At 39.5% G+C, this 25482-nt stretch overlaps 1 protein-coding gene across 2 annotated transcripts in view; it reads left to right on the plus strand.

The window, feature by feature from the left end:
* dsg2l (desmoglein 2 like) overlaps positions 1-24365 on the plus strand; it is a 38836-nt gene extending 14471 nt beyond the window's left edge. The window contains exons 5-14 of one of the 2 annotated variants that reach the window (XM_079819527.1): positions 2449-2603; positions 2977-3114; positions 4105-4290; positions 4570-4835; positions 4932-5074; positions 5235-5456; positions 9386-9607; positions 10758-10885; positions 19683-19973; positions 22430-24365. In XM_079819527.1, coding sequence (XP_079675653.1) covers positions 2449-2603; positions 2977-3114; positions 4105-4290; positions 4570-4835; positions 4932-5074; positions 5235-5456; positions 9386-9607; positions 10758-10885; positions 19683-19973; positions 22430-23218 — 2540 coding nt within the window. In that variant the 3' untranslated portion in view covers positions 23219-24365. The remainder of the gene's footprint in view (positions 1-2448; positions 2604-2976; positions 3115-4104; positions 4291-4569; positions 4836-4931; positions 5075-5234; positions 5457-9385; positions 9608-10757; positions 10886-19682; positions 19974-22429) is intronic. The other variant, XM_079819528.1, reaches the window with a different exon arrangement.
* The last annotated feature ends 1117 nt before the right edge of the window (positions 24366-25482 follow it).

Consider the following 25482-nt stretch of genomic DNA (forward strand, 5'->3'; position numbering starts at 1 on the left):
GTGTTAGTGGTAGTGTTCCAGTCAGTGTTTTCTTTTCTTCTAAAGTAGATAGATGTTTATGGCCAATTGATACATTTAAGTGCAATACATCAGGTGAAAGTTAACAAATGAAATGTGTTCAATCTAGTCATCACTAGCCCTTTCTCTGTCACATCAGATTTTGGTTTGATATTTAAAGCAGTCAGCACTCACGTAGTACAAGAGGTGCAGACAGAGGAAGAGCCAGAAGCAGGAGATTAAGTGATGGTAAAATAATTGAATATAGTTTACTGAGTAATCTCAGTTGCATGATGTTAATTGCATCTCTATGATCAGTATGTCTTTGTCTGATCAGCATAAAAACTGCTTTATTGCCAGGCAAAGTAAAACAACATTGTCCCGTGTCATTAAAAACCTTGAGATGACAATACAGCACAGAACATGAAAGTACATGTGTAGTGAATAGACTAAGACAGATACAAAGTATAAAAGAGAATAAAGAAACATGAATTTAGATGTTTGTGACTGCTATCCAGATGTCACGCCAAAGGTGTGTAATCATGAAAAATACAGGGGAACAACAAGTGTGTAATAATAATGTAACACTGTATACTGTTGCTTATATGGCTAAATATCTTCATCACTAAACAATGAGTGCTCATAAAAATATTTTATTATATTTATCTCAATGAGGCTAGTGCTAAGTGGGAGCTATTGGCCACCCAGATGATTGCTTGCAGTCATTTGCGTGATTGTAACAGAGAGAGCTGTCTGAGGGGCTCTGTATCTGCAGCTAAAATACAACAAAACCAGCATCATTTCCTCTTCATATGGGACATCTGATTACCACAGCAGTTACTTAAATCTGTTAATATTTAATAAACTATCACTTCAACTGATCTCTAACATTTTAGTTTTAGTAAACACAGAAATGAACCGATCAACCTGCACATAGCTCTGCTGCTTAGCCATGATCGTAGCCATGATCTCTAACTGTGGTCGAACGCTGATGACATAACACCCAGGTGGGCCCGTGCTCATCCGGTTATGATTGGCCGATCAATAAGATTAAATCTGATTGGCTAAAGCATACGACTGGTCCACATGGGAGGAGAGCGCTGCCAGGAAAGTCTCAAAAACACGCACACACAAATCCAAGGCAATTCACACGTGAATGACAATTTGCACATTCACATTACAGGATGAACATGTACATTTTAAAAATTCTGAAGTTTTTGTGCACAGTTGTAAATCTATGAATTGTGTTTTGCATTTGTGAAATGTATTTTATGAATGTATCATTTTAATTTGCGCATGTGAATTGTTTTTTGTGCTCGTGAATTTGGTTTCATGCATGTGAAATTCCCTACACATGTGTGCATTTTGTTTTTTGTGTGAATTATTAACTTAATTTAACTTAATATAAATTAAGTCTAATCTGTCTCCATACCACATGGACACAGAGTGGTCAGAGGTGTGGCATACTGGCCTGTTCATATGCTTAGGATGTGTAGGAGCTGTTACCTCACAGTAGGGTTATTATCGTTCACTAAAACCAACACCATAAAAACTAAACTATGTATGTTATTTAACCGAGTGTCTATTTACACCAGGTGCAAATAGCGTGCCTCATTGGCAAGTGCTATTTGCACTAGCTCCGCCTACAATGCCTGGTGGGGCCAAACAAGATAACAAACTAAACATGCCTAATTCAACATCTTCAGTGGTGTAGTCAGTAAAGTGTAACTCGTGGAACAAGGTTTTGATGCGATCGACTCGGGTTCGAATCTGCTATTTGCCAAGCTCACTCTTCTCCCTTTTCCCATCACATATCACATCGAAAGGCATTTTAATAAAAAGTAAGAACATTTTCTAAAAATGGAAATAAAGTACCTAACGAAATGGTTAATAATAATAAAAGAATTTATTGGGTAGGTGTAGGGAGTGATTTTATTGTCCCATTAAGGCAGCATCCATTTAATAATTTTAACAAATATAATAATTTATACTCTATGTTTGTATTATTATGTATTATTGCATCCTGTTAATGTACAACAATACTGAAGTGCAAATAGTATGTATCTGTCAAAATAAAGTATAAATTGCATGCAATTACTATGCACACATATTGTAAAGAACTGCTACTTTTACATGGTGTAAATAGAATATCACTATTTTCACTTAGTAAATAGCATCTACAGCTATTTACACTTAATGCAAATAGCCGCTGCCTTTATTTAATCTAGTTGCCAAGGCAACATTTCAAATTTTTCTTTCGTTTCATTTGAAGTATTAAAATAAGTAAAACACAAATAAATACAATACACCAATATATACACAAAGAAAAACAAGCAAAATACATTTCCCACATACAAAAACAGCTCTAACAGGTTGTTTGAACACTTTTGAATACTTGTATTTGTATTTAAGATGTGCTATCTCTACCCTTCTCTGCATGTCATTTTTCAGGCACGTATGTAATGACAATCACAGCAACCGACGACGATGAAGGAGAAAATGCAGTAATTTTCTACAGCATTGTTGAAGAGAGTCACACTGGCATGTTCTACATTAATTCACAGACTGGTCAGATAGGCGTCAGGCAGAACACGCTAGACAGAGAGGTATACAGTCACTAACATGAGTTTAAAATATTGTGTTTTCGATTTATAATTAATTTAGCTTGAACCTCTTAACATAAAGACTCATTTAAAACAGATTTTGTAGTTAATTTCAGCCTTGGGTGTTTATGCAAGTCAAATTTATTTTTGAAGAAATGTTAGATTAAAAATTTCCCATTGACTGACATCTAGAACATTGATTTATTCTACTTTTCTAGACCGTTTTTTACCACAGACTTTAACTAAAGGTTTTGAAATGAAGTTTTCTGAATGCAAAGTTTATCAAAGTTAAATAAAACTTTTGAAATGAATCCTAATTGTATTGCTGATATTTCTCATCCACATGAGACTGAAGTTTGTGCTTTTCTCATCACAGAAAAAAGACACATACAAGTTGACCATTAGAGGAACCGATATGAACGGAGATTTAAAAAATGGACTGACAGGGACAGGGACAGCTGTCATCACAATTCTCGACGTCAATGACAACATTCCTACTTTGAAGAACAACTTTGTAAGATTTCTTTTTGTAGTATCACCGCATCTCAGGACCAGCTAGAGCCACTGCAACATATAGCAAGTGACTTAAAATGACATATCTTAAGTTCATGATGTGATGTTGAGGATACATTTATGCAAATGGGAGCTTGTAAAAACACATGTATTATATTTTATATTTTATATTACATATTTATATTACATGCCACAAGCATTAAAAGGACAGGGCATTTAATTGATATGAAATGTTTTGTTCACCCTAAAATGAAAATTAAGTCTTTATTTACTCTCCCTGCTGTTGTATGCCACTCTTTTTTTTGGACCATAAAAGGATAATTTGTAAAAATGTCCCACTCGCACTCATCCTTATAATGAGAGTAAAAAGCGACCAGCATCGCGCTTTTTAAAAAAGACACAAAAGCATCACAGTATGATCCCAGTCGACACGTGTTGTATATTCCACGTGTTCTGGGGGTATAGGTTTGGTGAACAACAAACAGAAAATGAAGGTATTATTTAACGAAAATAATCCTGATAATCCTTAACCGTTGGTCTTCTATGCATGGCACTTGTTCATGAGACTCTTTTAGCACCACACTTCCCTCTGACTCGCCCAGAAAAAGCACACAATTTGTGAGAAATTGTGAAATACAACATCTAGAAATCCCAAAAAAGTATCTGTGTACTTTCCAAGGTCAGGATTTTCGTTGAATAATGCATTCATTTACGTTTTGTTTTTCACCATAATGGACCATTCTGGGATGCTTTTCATCTTTTTAAAAAAAAGCTTGATGCTGGTTGCTATTCACCTCCATTATATGAAAGAGTGCAAGGGGGAATTTTTTTTTAATTCTGCTTTTGTTGTCCGAAAAAAGAAAAGAAAAAAAGAATGACATACTGCATTAGAACAATACTAGGGTGAGTAAACGACTACTTAATTTAAAATTTTAGTGTGAACTAACCCTAATTCTTTAATATATGTGTAATCATTTTGTTTGCTTTATAGTATGAGTGCAGGGTTGAGGAAAACACTAAAAATGTGGAAGTGACAAGAATTCAAGCAATTGATGCTGATCTCATCTATTCTGAAAACTGGCTGGCTGTCTTCACAATCGTGTCTGGAAATGAGGCCAATTATTTTTCCATAACCACAGACAACAAGACCAATGAAGGCATCCTGATTCTCAATAAGGTAAACTGAAAAAGCGGTCATTTTCTCTGTTTTGCCTTTACAAACAGGGCTTTGTTTTCCCTTGCACAAAACCAGAGGGTCAAAAACAGGGTAGAAAATGGCGATTTAGTTTTTAATTTATGATTACTTTTGATGTAAAAATCTTATCAGCATTATAAGCGGACCTCATGGAACAGGAATAAATGTGAAGCAGTTTGATACTTCAGATGTTCAGCAGGAAGTGTCCTACATTCTTGCATCCCCCATTTCCTGCTTTTCACCCTTTGTTTGCTTTTAAAGGAACTGGACTTTGAGGAGCTGAAGGAAATCACTCTGCATGTGTCGGTCTCTAACAAGGCACAGTATCACTCATCAGTAGTCATAACAGAGGGCAAGACGTACACCATCCGAGTCAATGTGATCAACCAGCCCGAGGGCCCCCGCTTCATACCTACGGTCAAAGTCATCACCGTATCTGAAGAAAGCACCAGTATTATTTTAAATAAAGTCATAACCAATTACGCTGCAACAGACAGCGACACACTATTAATTGCTAATAACGTCAGGTGAGACTACAAACATTTTGTGAAAGTGTCCAACATACTCAAGAATGTGGTTTTGTTCAGATGTTGTAATAAAAGTACTAATTTCATTCATTTTAGGTATGCAAAAGGACGAGATGTTGACAACTGGCTAATTATAGATCAGAATACAGCTGATATAAGACTCAATAAAATTCCAGATTACGAGTCCAAGTTTCTAGTCAATCACACATATTATGCCCAGATAATCTGCATCACCAATGGTAAGTTTTATGATACATATGTAAGACAGTTAGCACTGTCAAAGGTTATTATTAAAAGCATTTATATAAAAAAAGATTATTAAAAAGAGTTAGTTTTATGTGTTGCAAACATTTAAATTACATTTCAAATCATGGTAGGAATATTTAACTTCTGTTACAGAAACTCCAGCAAAAACTGCTACAGGTACCATTGCCATTCAAGTAAAGGACTTTAATGACCACTGTCCTGTGCTGATCCATCAGTCTCAAAGACTGTGCTATGAAGAGCATGTGGTTTATGTCACGGCTGTGGACGAAGATCATTTCCCCAATGGAGCACCCTTTGGTTTCAAAGTGGACACCAAAAGAACGAAGGAGTCATGGCGTGTCGAGTATCTCAACGGTAGGAGCGGGGCATGTTCGTCATGGAGACAGTATTTTAAATTATTGTTGATAAATACAAACGTGACATGAAAACATGTCTATGAAAACATGAATATATGACTAGAAAAAAAACTGCTAGATTATGATGCATCAATGTTTTTGAAAAAGAAACCTCTAAAAACAAAATGACCGTCTCAAATAACCCAGTCAATAATACGGGGATTGCATTTGAGCTGAAACTGAATAAACACCACCCTGCAGAGCTTTGCTAGCGGGTTAATAAACTCAACCAAACAAATCCTATATTAGATTAATCTGATAAAGTCTACACCTATTAAAATTTACATCTGGCCAAAATCACGCGAATGCGCATTGTTTTTACAGTCTATGGTTTGAAAGGGAAACTCACATTTTGAATGCGCAACAACAACGCAACGCTGATACACGGGCAACTAGAGCAGAGAATTTACAACATTCTATTACAATCTTGTTCTCATTATAATGCTATATATGACAGATTGTTTCATGATCAAAGTGATTACAGACATCACTGCGCATTTTCGAATCCACAATGAGAAACAACTTTGAATAGGCTAAAACATAGGTCTACTGTTACAAAATATAAGAACAAAATAACATTGCCGCATTATTAATATCATCATTGATTTTGAAAAAGAAATAGAAAATCTAAAAATAATATAACCATCACAAATAACCCAGAGTCGATAATGTCGGGTATTGCATTTGAGCCGAAACTGAAGAGTGAATGAACACCAGTCGATATAACGGCAGACCTTTTGCTACCTGGTTAATGAACTCAACCAAATGCACCCTATATGAGATTAATCAGATATAGACAACATAAAAGTAATCTTACAACTTGCATCTGCAGAAAAGTCTTAAAACTTGCATCTGCAGAAAAGTGTGCACGTGAACTTGACCTAGTCTGATGCTCTAGTCCAGGGGTGTCCAATCCTGCTCCTTGATATCCCACAATCCTGTGCTTTCCATTCTGTGACAGTTGAGCTGGGGAAAAAAGATGGCGTCTGAAAATTACGTTTGCTGGTCAGTTTGTGTAAATGTACATTTTTTTACCTACATTTTCCAGTTCTAATGTAATTTCTAGCGAGAAATTACTAATGTAGTAATTCAATATTTGTTTAGTTCTCACCAAAACTCTCTCTATTTGGCTGTAGATCATTAAACGGTTACACTGCCTTAGAAGTCTGTCCGAAATCAGTTTTGTGAGGTGCCTTCATGCACAAACGCTGCCTTACAAGCCATTGTCTAATAAGACAGCGAGACAACGAGTCAGTTGCCTAGGTTTTCGGAAGCAGCCATAGAAACTTCCAGGCAGGTGTATTGAGGCAAGTTGGAGCTAAACTCAGCAGGACAGTGGCCCTCCAGGACCGACTTTGGAAACCCCTGCTCTAGTCTGATGTAACTCTCGTTGTGGATTTCGTTTAACAGCGCACAGATAGACGGGGAACTAAAGCACAGAGAATTTACAACATTCTATTACAATTTTGTTCTCATAATAATGCTATGTATGTGACAGATTGGCGCTGCTCATCTTGCACTTAACTGTATTTCATGATCACAGTGATTCCAGGCATCACTGCAGTGCACGCTTTCAAATCCAGGTTCACTTTATTTCGCGGGTCTGCAAGGAATGCTGTCTAACGCTAACCAATCAGACCTCAGGTGTCGCCCAAAATGCTGTAATAACCAATCAAAAAATAGACAAAGATATATATTTTTTTTTAAATCAGAGTGATCATCGGTTTCATGATCAATCATTGCCGTCAGTTTCAAGTACTCGAGTACTCTTGCCCATCCCTACTCAACGGTAATGAAAACTATGACTGAAACGTATTGTCTTGTGTGTACATTTTAAGATTTTAAAATACTTTATTAACCATGCTTTCCAAGATTAATCACAGCCACTGTAATCATGATCGTGTGGAAACAAGACTGGAAACAAGACAAAAATAGTAAATAAGAAAAGCATTTTTTGCAATGTGGAAACGCCAAGATGTGCATCAATTCTAAAAATGTGCATTAAAAATGCATGTGCTCGTTTAAATACGATAAACTTATTATTATTGTTTTTTGCGTTTCGATGGCGATCTGAGACGCAAGTAGTTTATTATATTCGAAAATGATTATATGCAATGGCTTCTCCTATTTTTCTTAGTGATATCAGAAAGTGACGATTTTGTTCTCTTCGACTCACTGGATTCGCAAATGTTTTATCGAAATTGCAGTACAGTGAATAAGAATGAAGCTTAAAACCATGGCCGAGATACAACCCCCTTCATGAGAATAATGCTGTAGGTGCAGATGAAGGAAGTGTAATGTAAGCATTGCACTTCGATTGTAAACCATCAATAAGTAACTGATTGTAACTCTCTGGGGAATCCAAATGCAGATTAAATGTCTATTTATTAATAACAACAACAAAAGAACACAAGAAACACATGAAAACAGACCTGGGCACGCAGATGAAAGGAGAAGACCTGACAATGAACACCAGAAACACAAAGACTAAGACAAGGACTAATGAAGAGAAACAGGAACAGAACAGAACAGACTACAAACTAAAAGTTCACACAACAAAAGCAAAGCACAATGAACATGTTACACTAGTGAATGAATAACTGGATGCAGTCTAGTGCCCCAGCCTGAGGTTGTTTTCTTTACAAGCACAAGAATGCACTGCTCAGAAAAAGTTTCAAATGCTTGATTTCGGACAGTGTTAAAATCCTGGAGAAGCACTGGTAATTATCACATTAAGCCAAGATCCCATCAGAATAGGGCTTGAGACTGTAAAATAAATTAAGTTAAGCTATTAGTTACTAGGGTTGTGACGAGACACTTATCTCACGAGTCGAGACACGAGATTGGGTTCACGAGAACACAAGACGTGACACGATTTTTAGATCTAATTTTTAAGAAATTCTCAATGATGAAATACATGACTAGGAAAATTGTTTGCTGGAGCATTTGAAATGTTTTAACTCGTCATCTTGTAATGAATGTCATTTCAGTTCTACTTGTATGAATTTGCCGTCATATGCAGTAAAAGACAACAATACTCAAACACTGTAAAAGGTTTTGCACAAACTCAATTGACTGGCTTTTATTTTTTTGATTGTCTCTTCAGACCTTAGAACTGCACATGATTTATGAGCCTCTATAACTTTTGACCTCCTAACTGAACTCCTTGCCACAAATTGATCATAGATCAAGTGCAAATAATAACTGCAACCATAATCAAAGTACTCAATATTCTCAATATTCAAAGTGCAAATAGAGACCAAATTTTTCTTCAAGCATGATACAGAGCTAAGAGATGGTTACAACTACACAGATAGCTTTCATTTTGAGAGATATTCGCATGCCGCAGGGAGCCGCTTTCAAACAGCGGTGGCGTATTGAAATCACGCTTGAATTCGCACTTGCGTTTACTTTCACTTTCTATTTCATGATCGTGCATACTCTGTGAATAGGGGGTGGTGCTGAACATGCATTTTAAAATAGACATTTGTCTAATGCTTCTGTTGCGCAACGAATACTCCGCCACGGTCCTGTTGGTCTTCTCGTCACGTGATCAATGCTGTGCACCATGTACAACTCGGAACAACTCGTATTGGATGTTGTTTTTATTTCTATAAAAAGCAAAACTACTGTGGAGGCGTATTGTAAACGTACCGGTCACATATTCTATCCTAACTTCACCCTCACACTCCGTCATGACAATATGACGTGAGACAGCTTTTCACATCGATGAGAAATCTCGTCACATTTTTAGTCTCGCAAGATCTCGTCACACCCCTATTAGTTACCTAAAGTTACTTATTTTAGTATTGAATGGTTGCCTTAAAACAAGTCATGAATCATGTCTGAATCTTCTTTATGTCTTCTTGTTTAACCTCATATTTTCAGAAACTACAGCAATATTCAGATCTCAAACAACACTATGGCCCGGTGAGTACCATGTGTTTGTGGATGTGCGGGACCAACAGGGCAAGTTCTGTGCTGCTCAGATGCTTCGGATAGACGTCTGCACTTGTGACGCATCTAAAGTTTGCCTGCCAGAAAAAACGGTCATTAGATTTGGAGTATCTGGTGTTTTTCTAATGTTGCTGGGACTTCTGCTCCTTTTGTGTGAGTAGCAGTATTGAACCTCTCTCTTGCTGTAAGGATGTGCTGTTTGTCAACATAGAAATGTTTGCACCATGATTTAAAAGTAAAATGTGTGTTTTCCTAGAAATGCATTTGTACTGCTTTCACGTGGACAGTTTCGTTCGAAATAGAGCACTGTTTGCATGGAAAATTGGTCATGTGAAAGCTGTCCTGCGTACTTGGGAGTGAACGACACCAAATACAAGTGTAAACTAAAACATTTTGAGCTTGGCCACTTTCAACAACTAGTTAAAAACACATTTGTCCGGATTGCTTTCGGAGTGTAAACACTCATGTGGTTGAATGTGTTCAAACAGCCACCAAAAGACCGTCTACTCTCTGCCTACTGACACACGCTAGCCAGACGGTATTTAAACTTTGTCGGCTGGAGACGTTTGGTTTGAAGACGAAAAACGTACCAAGCACAAATTTGTTCTCATCATTCCTGATCTCTAACATGCAGGGGCAGTCGTGGCCTAATGGTTAGAGAGTCAGACTGGTAACCCGAAAGTTGAGGGTTTGAGTCTCAATACCGGCAAGAAATGACTGAGGTCCCTTTGAGCTGAACCCCCAATCGCTCCCTGGGCGCCACAGAAAAATGGCCGCCCACTGTTCCTGGTGTGTGTGTCCATGTTTGCAGTGTGTGTTTGCAGAGGAAAAATTCTGAGTATGGGTTAATTAAATTCATTCTCCGTGTTTATCAATTGTTTTATTATCAATTATTATGATTTTTTGGGGTTTATGATTTAAAAAAAAAAATCAATAGTGGACTTTAGACACTCTACTACAGTCTTACTTCACAACTACATGTCAACTAAATCTCATTAGAGTATTAGTAGACTGTTAGGTTTGGGTTAGTAGAATAAGTTGACATGTAGTTGCAATGTTACTTATAGTTGTCTAAATAGTGGACCGTTTTTTTTCCAACTACATCACTGTCAAACTAAAGGCTACTCTTATCCAAAACTATTCACTTAAACTCTTTAAGTAATAACACTTCAATTAACAACTATACATATTAGTAAATGTAAGTATTACATATAATACTTATGTGAGGTTGTGGATATGTTTAAAGGTGATTTCAGCTGATGTGCTGAATGAACACTGATAACTGCGTTGTCTGTGTTTGCAGTGGTGCCTCTTCTTCTGCTCTTCTGCCTTTGTGGTGGCGCAGGAGCTGCAGGAGATTTCAAGACCATCCCATTTGATGCTAAAGAGCATCTTATAGCATACAACACTGAAGGACAAGGAGAGGACAAGGTATGTGACACTACAGCACAAGGCAGAATTTTACTGTTACACAAGCCCTAACCAGTAATGGCGCAATAGTGATAAAGGGCATTTCTGTCATGTTAATGAGAGTTTTTGTCCCAACCAGCCGTGACGGTGACAAGTAACTACCAACACTATTTTTTTCGGTTGCTTGGTTTCTGTTTCTGCAGTGTCAGTAGTGCTCCTCATTAACCCTATAACTGGTGACGTATCCTGGGGGATACAAACATTTGAGAGGCTGTGGGGAGAGACAGGGAAAGTGTAGATTTCACATATTTACAATATTTGGAGGGGACTTGTATGTTTAAAAAGTTGTTGTTAAAGGTGGGGTAAGTGCTTTCTGGTAACCAGTGTTGATATTTCAAATCACCAAAACAAACACGCCCCTATTTTGATAGCTCCGCCCCACACATATGTAACCCAGGAAACGATATCGATTATATCGATCTCGAAAAGAGGAACCAAAGGAAACAAACATATATTAGGAGTTTATTGTCTTACTTTTTGGACACACGGCGAGCTGACGCTCGAAACAGACAGTGGTTTAACGTTATAGGCTGTGGAAATTGTGTAAATGTTTGAATCCCCCAGGATACGTTGCAGGTTTGGGGGTATAAATTCATTGAAAAAAGAAAGCTTGTTTAGCAATGCGTGTTACAAAATTTTAGCCACGGACATGTCAGGGCTGTTTTGGCAGCAAAATGGGGACCAACACAATATTAGGAAGGTGGGCATAATGTTATGCCTGATAGGTGTATGTGTGTGTAATATGATACCTAATAAAAACATATGCAATATGTTATATACTGTATATATACAGTATATACATTTGTGTTTTTTGTTGAGTAACATATTATATATCAGGCTTTTATGGCTCATACTATATATGCAATTCATTGCAAATCAATGATAACTGAGAGATGGCCAAATAAATGTTCCTCAAAAGCCTGTTGTGTCATATTTGAAGTCATTAACATGAAAATATGGCTGAACTATCAATCAGAAGACAGAAGGCATGAAGTAGATTGTGTAAACAGGTTTTTCAGCAAAGTTTTGGTCATATTGATCATTTATGGGCCCTAGAAATTTGCGTATTAAATATGATACACTAGGCTCTAATATATATTCATAAATATGAATTATGCTTATTGTTTAACATAATTTTACAAAGAATGTTTAGTTTAAGTTATGTGAGAATAAATGGTTTTAAAAATGTGGCTAAAATCTTGTAAACACACATTGCCAAACAAGCTTTCTTTTTTCAATGAATTTATACCCCCGAACTAGTAACGTATCCTGGGGGATACAAACATTAAAATAAAAAAAATAAAAAAAAGGATAACACTTTTGTAAAGAGGTTCAGATGTGGGGTGGGAAAGGAAGAAGGCAGGGTCGGCGAAATGCTGGAACTCGTGGGATTTATTTTCAACTCAGTTATAAACATAAACTGGCGCCTTGCGCACTCATATCAATCACTCAAAACTTGTATCCTCCTCCGGTTAACAACAGCTTTCTCTTAAATCACAGTCCCAGCGTCTCTCCCACGAGTCCTCAGTGTCTCTCTCACGCACACTGCTTCCGGCCGGGCTTTTAAGCGCTCTCTCCGCGCCAATCACTGCAATCAGACACAGGTGTTTATCATCATGCACTTGACCTACTTTCTTACCGCTCGTCTCCCGGCCTCCGTCCGTGCAGACCTCGCGAAACCACGCCCCCCTCGCCACAACTTTATTTTGATTGTCCACTTTAGACATTCTACTAACTGTAAGTAACTTTGCAACTACATGTCAACTAACTGTCATTAGAGTATTTGTAGACTGTCTGATTAATATTTACTAAAACTTTGTTTTGTTGGTCCCCCAACAGACATTCTACTGACTAAAAGTAACTTGGCAACTATTCAACTTATTCTACTAAACCGAACCCTAACACCTAACCATAACCTACCAGTCTACTGACAGTCAACTAATACTCTAATGACAGTTAGTTGACATGTAGTTGCAAAGTTACTTATAGTTAGTAGAATGTTTAAAGTGGACTATCGAAATAAAGTGTAACCAAAAAGGGTCATGAAATGTTATTATTTGTGTCCTAAGAAGATGGAAAATAGCATTAAATAAATTTTCTGACACTTCTTTCAGAATGGCACGTTGTGTTCTTAGAGTGATTGTTGCAGGATGTTCTTTCCTAGAGAGAGTAGCAACAGTCCTTGCAACAGAAAACTATCCTTTTCTGAAGGATATCTTATCATAACAGGATATCTTACACTGTATTGCCAAAAGGCAAGAAATTAAAAGGAAATAAAAATAAAGATGAAATCCCCTATCTGGGGTGGAAGAAAATGGAGAGTCAGGTTTACTTTAAAAATATTTGCCAGGTAACTGTGTTTTCAGACAGTACCCTTACAGACAAATCTTCTTGGCCTAACTTGAGGGCGTTCTCTAGATGTTTTACCCGCCAGAGCAGATCTAAACGGTTCTTCCTCGCACGGAGGGAGTACTCAAAAATTATTTGTCAGGTAACTGTGCATTTAAACATTACCCTTACAGACAAATCTTCCTGGACAGGAACACCAGGGCTATCTCTACTTTAGTAGAGATATTTTAGTGTCCCAACTTTAGTCTACTTTAGTGTCCAAATACAAAAGTATTGGGACACCCCTCCAAATCATTGAATTTAGGTGTTCCAATCACTTCCATTGCCACAGGTGTATAAAATCAAACACCTAGGCATGCAGACTGCGTCTACAAACATTTGTGAAAGAATGGGTCGGTCTCAGGAGCTTTCAAGCGTGTTACCGTGATAGGTTGCCACCTGTGCAATAAGTCCATTTGTGAAATTCCCTCACTACTAAATGATTCCTGCTAAGTGAACTGTTAGTGGCATTATAACAAAGTGGAAGCAATTGGGAACAACAGCAACTCAGCCACGAAGTGGTAGGCCACGTAATAACACAGAGCGGGGTCAGTGCATGCTGAAGCGCACAGTGCGCAGAAGTCGCCAGCTTTCTGCAGAGTCAATAGCTACAGACCTCCAAACTTTGTGTGGCCTTCAGATTAGTTCAAGAACAGTGCATAGAGAGCTTCATGGAATGGGTTTCCATGGTCGAGCAGCTGCATCCAAACCTTACATCACCAAGTGCAATGCAAAGGGACAGGTGCAGTGGTGTAAAGCTGGAAAATGGTTCTACAATCTACTTAGGCTTACAGTGCTTTTGGAAAATGCAGCCCTTGGGTCATTAGAATCATCCCAACCTTCAGGGATACTTAAATTTGATCGTGGAGGGTGACCCTAATCAATCGCCAGTCATAACCCATCAGACAATAGAAATTGCTGCCAACAGTACCTATTACCTTGTAACTTGAATTTTGCTGGTCATAATGACATTTTGTGGATACGTGCACCATCTGTATATTAAGCTGTGTACCAAATTTTGTGATAATCAGTCAAAGTTAGCACTATAAAAAGCTAATACACAGTTTTGCACTCTTTTCATACAAATACGTAAGTTCCCTTCATATCAAATGGTCATTTCCATTAATACAAGAACATTTTCAGCCATTTAGAATTTGCGATTAGGTGGACCATTCAAGGTAGGTGGCTCCTGGCGATTGAACTGTTCAATCTCAGTAATGATGTCCCATTGCACAGGAGCGACGAGTAGGTTCTCAGGAAGAATATTCTCTGTGATCGTGGGTTGGGGTGTCTCATCGGTCTGGCGGGAGAGAGCGTCGGCCTTAATGTTCTTGGAACCAGGACGATACATGATAGTGAACTGGAATCTTGTAAAGAATAGAGCCCACCGGGCCTGACGGGGATTCAAGCATTTGGCCGTCCGGAGAAACTCGAGGTTCTTGTGGTCGGTGAGGATGATGAAGGGTTCCTGTGCTCCTTCTAGCCAGTGCCGCCACTCCTCTAAAGCCAGTTTCATGGCCAGTAATTCACGGTTGCCCACGTCATAGTTGCGCTCAGCGGAGGTTAATTTACGAGAAAAGAAGGCACAAGGATACATTTTTTCAGGCATGCCTTGACGCTGGGACAGAACTGCACCTACTCCAGTGTTTGAAGCATCCACCTCGATGATAAACTGACGTGTGGGGTCTGGATGCCGCAGGATGGGAGCAGAGGTGAAGCGTGTTCGGAGCTCATCAAAGGCTTTGGTGGACTCAGGTGTCCAGCTCAAGCGATGGTGGTGACGTTTGGTCATGGTGGTCAACGGGGCAGCTACTGTACTGTAGTTTCTGATGAACCGACGATAGAAATTCGCAAACCCCAGGAACCGTTGCAACTGTTTGACTGTTTGGGGAACCGGCCAATTTAGGACCGCCTGAACCTTCTTCTCGTCCATCGCCACACCCTCTGGACTGATGACGTATCCCAGGAAAGACGTTCTTGTGCGATGGAATTCACATTTCTCGAATTTGACATAGAGCTGATATTGAATGAGTCGTCTGAGAACCGATCTGACATGTTTGACGTGTTCCTCCATGGTTGAAGAGTAAATCAGTATATCGTCGATGTAGACGATTACCCACCTCTCCAGCATGTCCCGAAAGACGTCATTCATGAACGCCTGGAAGACAGAAGGACTATTGGACAACCCAAATGGCATAACGAGATACTCATAGTGCCCATTAGTGGTAGAGAAGGCCGTCTTCCACTCGTCTCCTCTGCGTATACGAATCAAGTTGTAGGCATTACGGAGATCCAACTTGGTATAATACTTGGCTTGACGGAGCTGTTCGAGAGCGGCTGGCACCAGGGGCAGTGGGTACCTGAACTTGACTGTATTCTCGTTAAGACCACGATAGTCGATGCAGGGGCGCAGTGTGCCATCCTTTTTCTTAACGAAGAAGAAGCCCGCAGCGGCGGGTGAGGTAGAGGGCCGGATGAACCCCTTGGCTAGTTCTTCCTCTATGTACTTCTTCATCGCTTCGGACTCTGGTTGAGACAGGGGAAAAATTCTGCCCTTAGGCGGTGTGGTGCCGGGTAATAGTTCGATGGCACAATCACTGGAACGGTGTTCTGGAAGTTGGGCAGCCTTGAGTTTGCTGAAAACGTCAGAGAGATCAGAATACACAGCAGGCAGTCCTGAATCACTGAACTCCGACGTGGATAACTGGAGAATGTTGCGGGGAGTACGATTGATTTTAGCCAGGCATCTTCTATGGCACGAAGAATCCCACTGGATGATTTGGTTCTCCCGCCAGGAGATTTGTGGGTTGTGAGTGCGCAGCCATGGAAGACCCAGGATTATGGAGTGTTTGGGGGCGTGAATAACATAAAACCTGATTGATTCAGAATGAAGTGTTCCGACATGCAGAATTACCTCTTCGGTGAGGTGTTGAATCCTTCCCTCTCCCAAGGGCCGACCATCTAGCGCCTCGACTGTCAGAGAGAAGTCACAGGGATTAGTTTGGAGTTTATGCTGTACAGTGAAATCATGAGACATAAAATTTCCCGCGGCTCCTGAGTCTAGCAAAGCGGATGTGTCAATCATTCTGCCGGGTAGAGAGAGACGAACAGGTAGCGTGAACCCGGACCACCGATTGTTGGAGTCCGCCAGGGTACTCACTGGTTGAGCCTGAAGAGACGGACGAACTGGGCAGGAGAGTCTGCGATGACCAGACTGTCCGCAGTAGAGACAGAGATGCTGCTGCAGGCGACGCTCGCGTTCCTCAGGAGTGAGAGGAGTAAAACCCAGCTGCATGGGCTCTGGTGCATCCGTGTCGTCGGGACGAGCACGATAGGGAACTCGAGGTGTGCGCCGAGAACGAATAAGGTTGTCGATCTGAATGGCCAGGTTGATGTATTCGTTCAGCGTTCTCCCCTCATCGCGGCAAGCTAACTCAGACTGAAGTTCATTGGTGAGACCTTTTCTGAACAGGGTTTTCAGGGTGTCCTCAACCCAATTGGTCTGTGCAGCAAGGGTGCGAAACGTGAGGGCATAATCGGCGGCGGTTCTTCTCCCCTGAGTATGACTGAGAAGGCGTTCACCGGCATCACCAAGCTCAGTGGAGTGCTCGAAAACGCTGCGGAACTGCTGGGTAAATGATGCAAATGTGGAGAAAGGAGATCCATCCGGCCTCCAGATGGCAGTTACCCATTCCAGCGCCTTTCCGGTGAGGAGCGAACACATGAAAGCAATTTTCCCTGAATCTGTGGGATGGAGTGCTGGCTGTTGATCAAAGTAGAGGTGGCATTGGAGCAGGAAGCCTTTGCATTTAGCTGAAGCGCCATCATACTTCTCTGGAAGAGCGAGACGAGGATTGACTGAGGTGCTCGCCGAGGGCGGTGATACCCCTGAGGCCTGATCGACGGGGGCGCTGATCGCTGAGGCTTGAAGCCCTTGCAGGGCTGTTACGAGCTCCTCGGTGAGTGACGTGAGGCGATTCAACTGTAGCTGGTGTTGAGCTAGCTGGGCAGCCGGTGCAGAGATTTCAGTGGTGAGCTGTGAGACGGCTGCTGGACCTTGAGGTGGCGAAGTCTTCTGTAACGAATCCACAGAGTCATAGAGATCCATTTGCAGCTTTAATTAGTGACAAAGTCAGACAGACAGGGTATTGATAGGTAGACAGGAATGGTATGGGCAAGGCAAAGAATACTCAGGTAAGCTAGTGCTGATGATCGGGGCAGGCAGCAAGGTCTCAAACACGGGTAACAGTGCAGGGTCGTGGGAGCCAGAGTATGTTCAGTTAGCCAGGAAACAGTCCAAGGTCGAGGTAGCCAGAGAGTGGTCGAAGAGTTCCAAAAACAGTCCAAGATCTAAACCAGAATAAACAGAATCAGTAGACAATCGCTCAGTATGTATGCCAGGGCAAAACAAGACTTCGCACTGAATGGGTGTGAGAGAGGGATTCTTATACATGTGGAAATGAAGTGCAGGTGTGAGTGTAATCAATGAAGAGCAGGTGTGTGATCAGTCCAGGAGAGCAGCATTATGGGAAATGTAGTTTGCATGGCCATAGTCAATACTCTGGAGATGGATCCCTCTGTGAATGTGGAGGTGACACAGGAAACTCCTGTGTAACAAAAAGTCAACACAAAAATTTTGAGAACATAATCGAAATATCAACAATTTCCAATGCAATCAGAAATTTCTGTTTATAAACTGTTTATATATATGACAAATGTAATTGTATCAGAATCAGCATTTGTGTTTTCAGTTTTTCAAATTTTACGAATTGATTGGACCCCAATAATTTCCACTTGTGGCTATTTTTATTTTAATAATAATTATACTGTTTTGTTTTAGATGAGTAAAGAGCACTGCTGTTAACCACACAAATTGCTAAATCTAATAATTATACTGCCAAAAGTGTATAAATTATATTTTATTCATATGTTATGATATGTCCTCTGTAGTTGACACCAGGACTTGGGGGACAATGGGATTTATTTTTAATTCACCAATCAATTTTTAGGTTTCAGGATTTTTTTTTTTAAACAAACTTTGTTTAAAGATGATTCTGAACTATGTTATGAAAGATTTAACGAAATGCACTGATATACCATTTTACTTTATGAAATGTGGGTAAAATGGCCATACTTGGATTTTCCCATTCAATACAATGTATATATACACTGCATCTAATTTGCATATTAATGTGTTCTTGGTGCAACATGAAAAAAGAAGTGTAATAATGAGAGTAATAATTGGCAAAATTTTCATAATAATATCTAATGTTTCATAGGAATATTGATATGTAATTTATTTCCCTATTCACTTGTTATGTCTCCAAAATACCTGATAAACATGATTTAAATCCTGGTGTCGACTACAGTGGACATTTATGAAATCAATGCCCTGTTTTGTAACAGAAAGTCATATTTTGATTAGAAACCCCCTTAACATTTTCCTGAGATGTTGATTTACAACAAACAATTTGAAAATTAATCCGATTTATTATCATTTTTCCATAAGAGTGCTAAACATTAATGTCAGCCATTTTTAAAGACCAAGAAGAAGTTGTTGTCCTGGTGAAACCCCCAAACATTTGGTATCTCTGCAAAGCCCCGAATGTGCTCTTTAAAGGACATCCAGACTCTGACATGTGACATGTATAATGTATAAACTATAGTGGACAAAAGTCTATTCGTGGGTCCCAGGAGGTTATTATTTTTTAATTTGGATTTTTTTATGAATAGCACTAGCCCTGACAAAATTAAGCAATTTATTGTATTTTTCGTTTGCAGCCTGTTGATGTTCATCTAATACAACCCAATTGTCTTTTGTCCTGCAAGCATAATTAACCAAATGAAATGTCTATTTTCAGAGAATATTTTAACTCAGTTTCTTTCAGTGATTTAAATCTAAAGGCATAATATTTTGGCAGATTTGTCAAATGTTCCAGTGTGTATTTGCGCTTTGGAGAACGTGCATTTTTTTATATTTACAACATACTTTTGCACTGTTAAGCAATTTAGCCACTGTGTTAACAATCTCCATTTATGAGTGCTCGTTAAACAACGTGACATAAATAGTAGGGTCCGTTAAAATCCTTGCAGTGGGCTGCGGAAACGTACTGCTTTAGTCTGCAAACTATCTTTCTTACCAAGTTAAAGTGATTTGGTAATATCATTTACTTACCAAACTGCTAAAGATGAGTTTAGGAACATCAAGAACAGAAAAATTGTCTACAATGTCAACTACTACAACTGACTTACAACTCACATTAGGTACTAAGCAAGTGTTAATTTAAGACCCTGCATGTTGCTCATATGTGAATAATGTATCAGGCACTGTTAACAGAGCCATAACAAGTTGTTGTGCTCTTTTCCACAGCAAATGGCTCTCTTACAGATGACAAAAGAGCATGATGACAACATGCTCATTACTAAGGATGCTGTAAGAGGGGCTCACAAGTGGAGAGATGGAAAAGATGGTGCAGTGAGACCAGAAGACTCACATTGGTCCTCATTCAACCAATATGGCCAGCATGAAGAGCATCATCACCACGAGAGTCAGACTGATGGGAGGTACATATATGGAACAAGAAAAGACGAATATAGCAGATTTGACACCTTTGATGGGCTTGCACTGTCTGACGCTTTCTTAGCCGACTTCTATTCTCAAGTAAGTAGGACTTTTACACAGTTTAAGAAATTAAATATCAATGCGGCATTGAGTTTAAAGGGGTCAAGACTAAGAAATCAAACTTTCCTTGATCTTTTAAGATGTCTTTGTACCATTAAAACATCAATGAGGATGTTGATGTTTTTCAGGTAGGTCTCTCTAATAGTAGTTTGGGTCTCTCATTTGTAATGCAATGCAAATTAGTTTGAAACCAATTTTAGTCTAGACTTCATGAAAATTATAATATGACAAGCAATAAAATTAAACTGTTAAGGGAAGCAACACCACTGAGAAAGTATTAAAACATGAGACTTCACAGATTAAGATAATAATAATAAAAATAATAATAAAGGATTGAAGTGTGTCCATGTTTTGTGTGAACTATGTATTTTAGCAATGTATTTTTGGGTCATGGGTGAATTTCCGTCATGACAACTCTCGGAGAGATTGACATGGTAATTGATATGGCAATGTTAATGTATTTGGTCTTGGGGATATGGATCTGCTACACTGCTGCTGCAGAGCAAGTACCGAGACTTGCTACTGCCAAGACATTCACAAACATTGCTGTGAGCATGTAAGACATGCTGCTGCTGCAGCACATGAAACATACGTAGGGCGGAATTGAGTTAGATACTTTTTAGGTACAGACTGAATTGCCTTGATACTATCGAGTACTGAAACATTGCTTGTCGTTTAGTATCAAATTTCGATACCTACGGGGTTAATCTCGTCAACGTCAGTAAGCAAATAAACATGTAGCATGATTGGCTGTGGTGAGGCATCAAGGAAAAACACTAGTTTACGTGGTTGCCCACAGATATATGGCTCGTGAGGCTGTAATGTGTAAACGTTCCAACCCCCATAGATGGAAATTATCAAAAGTGTGGCTACATTTCACCAGTATCGATGCCAACAGCCCGCGATGCAATATTTGTGACAAGATGATTACTGCAAAGACCGGCAACACAACAAATCTTACGAAGCTCTTGACAGTGCTCGACAGCAAAAGAACTGGAGTGCATCACAAATGAACCAAAACTCAGCGTATATGATACTTGCCTCACAGACATGAGAAAAATGCATATAGAAACTTGAAATGTCTACTTTTTTATTTTTTTATACTGTTGTCTGAGGTCAACTTATTGCGTTCGCGTGGTTTTTACATAAAAAAAAATCATAATGAATAAGTAATAGGCTATTTTCTGCCCTGGTTTTGAGGCTCTCTCAAGACACGCTCAGTTTTGATGGGCGTGCCGCACTGAAGACTTGGAAGTAAACGCCCACGGCTAGTATTGGATACGATTTGCATATTTAATGAGCTTCTGCTCCCCTGTCAGTGAAAGCGGGTGGCAAATGGCAACGGGAATGAATCGCCCAGCCCACAGCCAGGGCTCGCAAAATGTCTTTATCGAACAAACACAATGATTCATCTCTCATCCCCCCGCGGTTGATTGGAATGTAAATTTTTTATTAAAGTTACTTGGCCCGCCCGATCGATGAATATAACCGCAAACCGTACACACACGCGCGGGCACGTGCGCCCTTCAAATATCGAGTCAAGAGAGTGAACACTCACATCAAACCGGACAGTAATGAACCAAGAACACCACAAATAAAGTATTCTACAGCCTGTGACAGCGTGCTAAGGTATGTTCTGTTAGACACGTACACATAATCCATAGATATCAAACGATCTGTAACAATGCAATACTACCACATATAAAAAACATTTTTTACTCACATTAGTGTGTTGCTTCATTCATTCATGTAATCTTGTACTGTCTGCAAATCCAGTCTCTTGTTTACAAACGACTCTGTGGTTAAATTAACATACGTGCAAAGTCTTCCCCACGTGAGCTGGATATTCATTAAAAATAAAGTTCATCCATGCATTCATAATATTGGAATCCGAACAGCTTATGTGGTATGTTTACTGCTTAGAAATTCGATGCTGTTTAGCTCTATGCTGCTCTAAGCTGTCATGTTAGTGGCACGAGTCGGTGGGCGGGGCTACAGAATCAGGCGTTGTTCTTCTTTTTCTGTTGAGGCGGTGCTTCACTACACTCTCACGTCATAGCCGGGCACATTCTGAAATCGATCGTTTGCTGGGCCTGGTGTCAATAAAAGCTTTTCTTTGACTCACAAGGAAGTTTTCAGCTCTGAAACTTACAGGATATTCAAACTTATCTCAATTCATGACCCCTTTAAACAAACCAAATAGAATCAAAAACAAAAACTCTCTGATTATGTAATCCAAATGAATGCCTCTCTCTCTGTAGGCCGCACGTTCACAATACTGCAGCGATGATGAATACATGTTGTTAAATGATTAGGATATATATAAATAATTTGCATTGGTGCTTTTTTATAGACTTATTTTTTTTATTGAGTTTCATGACAACTTGGTATATGAATGGGTCAGTAAATGCAACATTATTTCTGTGTTATTACAGAAAACAGGTTATGTGGCTAAGAAGCAGGATATGGGAGACTGTCTGAAGGTCTATGACTATGAGGGTCAGGAATCTTGGATGGGCTCATTGGAGGACATCTGCAGTCACATGCATGAAGACGATGACCTTGCTTTTCTCAACGACCTCGATATAAGGTTCAAGACCCTGGCTGAGATCTGTAGTGGTTCTACAATTGAGGCCGAAATTAGCACGACCACCCATGTGACCTCCAAACCGGCCCTGTCTACCACACACAAAGATGTCAACGTACAAGGGACAGCTAGTCTGCTACACTCTCAGAAGAAAGGAAGCTCTTCCACCACCATTCATGCTGCAGGATCACAGCAGGCAAGCAGCACGTCCTCTACAGGAGTGTATGTCCAGGAGAAGGTGATGGTTCCTAACCCAACTCTGTTAGTCCAGCAGCCTGCGATGTACTACACCCCTGCCACCTCCGTTTATCTGGTGGAGCCCCATCCTACTATGTTGGTAACGCCCAGCCCAGTCCTAGGCATTCAAGAGAACTTGTTAATAGAGGAGCAGAGGGGCTCTGATGCTGCCCTGCGTGAAATGCAGCACTACCAGAGTGTAGTCCTCGTTGAGAAGCACCCGACTAAAGCGTCTGTTCAGGCTCAAGGGAGTGTCTCTGGAGCGCTTCAGATTGTTAACACTGAAGTAACGCAGTCCACAGAGTCTCATAGGGTTAGACAGGAGATCCATCCCGTCAGAATGGTCAGAGAGAGGGAAGTTTGTGGTTCGTTGGATATGAGGGTTCCTCAGAGTCTGTAAGGAGTCTCATGAAGTCACGATCGGATTGATTATTCCATCCCATTATAAGTCCACTGATTTATAATGATTTTCTTCCCACCCGCCCAAAATAAGAAGTCTTCCTGCTAGCGCAATTAACTCTTTCCCCACCATTAATGGAAATTCCATGTTTTCACTGTTATACAGTAACGGGGCGCTATTATTCTTTTGAAAGAGTACCGAATCTCTGGATCAAAAGTACTAGAACATTTACACTCTCCCAACGTGGTCAAATTATTTTCTTGCCTTCTACTGACCTCCTGAGACCATTACACAACTCTCCATAACCATAAATAAGAGTTTACTGCTAATAAATTCTTATTAGCAGTAAAACAACCATACATAAACACTTCTTATTAGCAGTAAAACAAACAAACAAAAATATGCTACTATATGCTACTATACATTTTTATGAAGTTTGTTGCTTATGTTTTTGCTTATTTGTACGTTACTTTGAATAAAAGTGTCTGTTATATGAATGAATGTAAATACGTGATTGTCTACCACCACCTAAAGGTTGATCATCCTTTGATGAACACAAATGACATTGGGATGTTTTGTTTATGATTCTAATTATTCAGAATTTTGATATGGATCAAGATCATCCAAATTGGCTTTTTGTTTTAGTTTTACTAAAGTAAAATGTGTTTTTACTAAGAAAAATAATCATCATTGTTTTTTATTTTGTGGAATTGGATTTAGTTGATTTTATCATATCCAGCAGCAGTTCCTGTCCAGTTCAGTGTCTTAATGAACTACAGCTGTTGATGATACTTCAGTTCACCATTTGTTTAAACACCTTTATCAATGGCGCGCATAATTGGGAATTAAAGTAATTTGTCCAGAATGAGAATAAACAGAATAACAAGTACGGTAAATATTCAACTATAAATCACTGTAAAGTGATAGACACTGTAAAATTATGATTTGCACTGTAGTTTTTTTCCACCCAAGCATTAATGTAGTACATTTTTCTTTGCAGGATGTAAAGCTGTATATTTATATGTATAAAAAAGCGTCCATTGCAAGGTCCGTCTCATTAGTCGGCAAAGAAAAGGGAAATATTAATAATCAGTATGATCTAATTTGTATGCTTTTATGTGAATTAAAAAGTATATTGCTTACTGTGGATGCGCTTGTGTGTTTTTGTGTGTGTCATTTTTTGTTGTTTATTGTATCAGTTAAGTTTGGTTGTTTGATTAGTATTGTCATTAAGACAAGTACAATGTGATGCAGCCACCACAAATAAATAAATAATAATAATAAATTAAATAAATAAAGAACATGCAAGTCATTCAAGTGTACTGTAATTTTGTCTTAATTTAAAGTGTACCTCAAGTAAAGACAATTTTTAATTTTATACTTTTCATAACACTCGTCGTTTCAAAGCAGCTTTACAGAAATGCATTATTTTGAAGCCATGAGCAGTGAGGTATGGATGAATTAGATGTATGCATCACCAAAAAAAAGCATTGTCCTGGGACAATGCTAGAAATACTATTCTATAGTTTAGAAGGCAAATAGGAAAAAGATCTACCTTATTTTGTGGGTTTTGAAATGTTGATGAATTGTTGCAGGTGTGACAGGTGAAGTGAATAGCACTGATTATCTCTTCATCACAGCATCTGTTAGTGGGTGGGATATATTCGGCAGCAAGTGAACATTTTGTCCTCAAAGTTGATATGTTAGAAGCAGGAAAAATGGGCAAGTGTTAAGTATTTGAGCGAGTTTGACAAGGGCCAAATTGTGATGGCTAGATGACTGGGTCAGAGCATCTCCAAAACTGCAGCTCTTGTGGGGTGTTCCCGGTCTGCAGTGGTCAGTATCTATCAAAAGTGGCCAGGGTCATGGGCGGCCAAGGCTCATTGATGCATGTGGGGAGCGAAGGCTGGCCCGTGTGGTCCGATCAAATGGACGAGCTACTGTTGCTCAAATTGCTCAAGACATTAATGCTGGTTCTGATAGAAAGGTGTCAGAATATACAGTGCATCACAGTTTGTTGCGTATGGGGCTGCATAGCAGCAGACCAGTCAGGGTGCTCACGCTGACCCCTGTCCACCGCCAAAAGTGCCAACACGTGAGCAACAGAACTGGACCACAGAGCAATGAAAGAAGGTGGCCTGGTCAGATCAATCACGTTTTCTTTTACATCACGTGGATGGCCGGGTATGTGTGCGTCACTTACCTGGGGAACACATGGCACCAGGATGCACTATGGGAAGAAGGCAAGCCGGCTGAGATAGTGT

Source organism: Gobio gobio, assembly GCF_949357685.1.
Source record: "Gobio gobio genome assembly, chromosome: 6".
In the NCBI taxonomy this organism is placed as follows: domain Eukaryota; kingdom Metazoa; phylum Chordata; class Actinopteri; order Cypriniformes; family Gobionidae; genus Gobio; species Gobio gobio.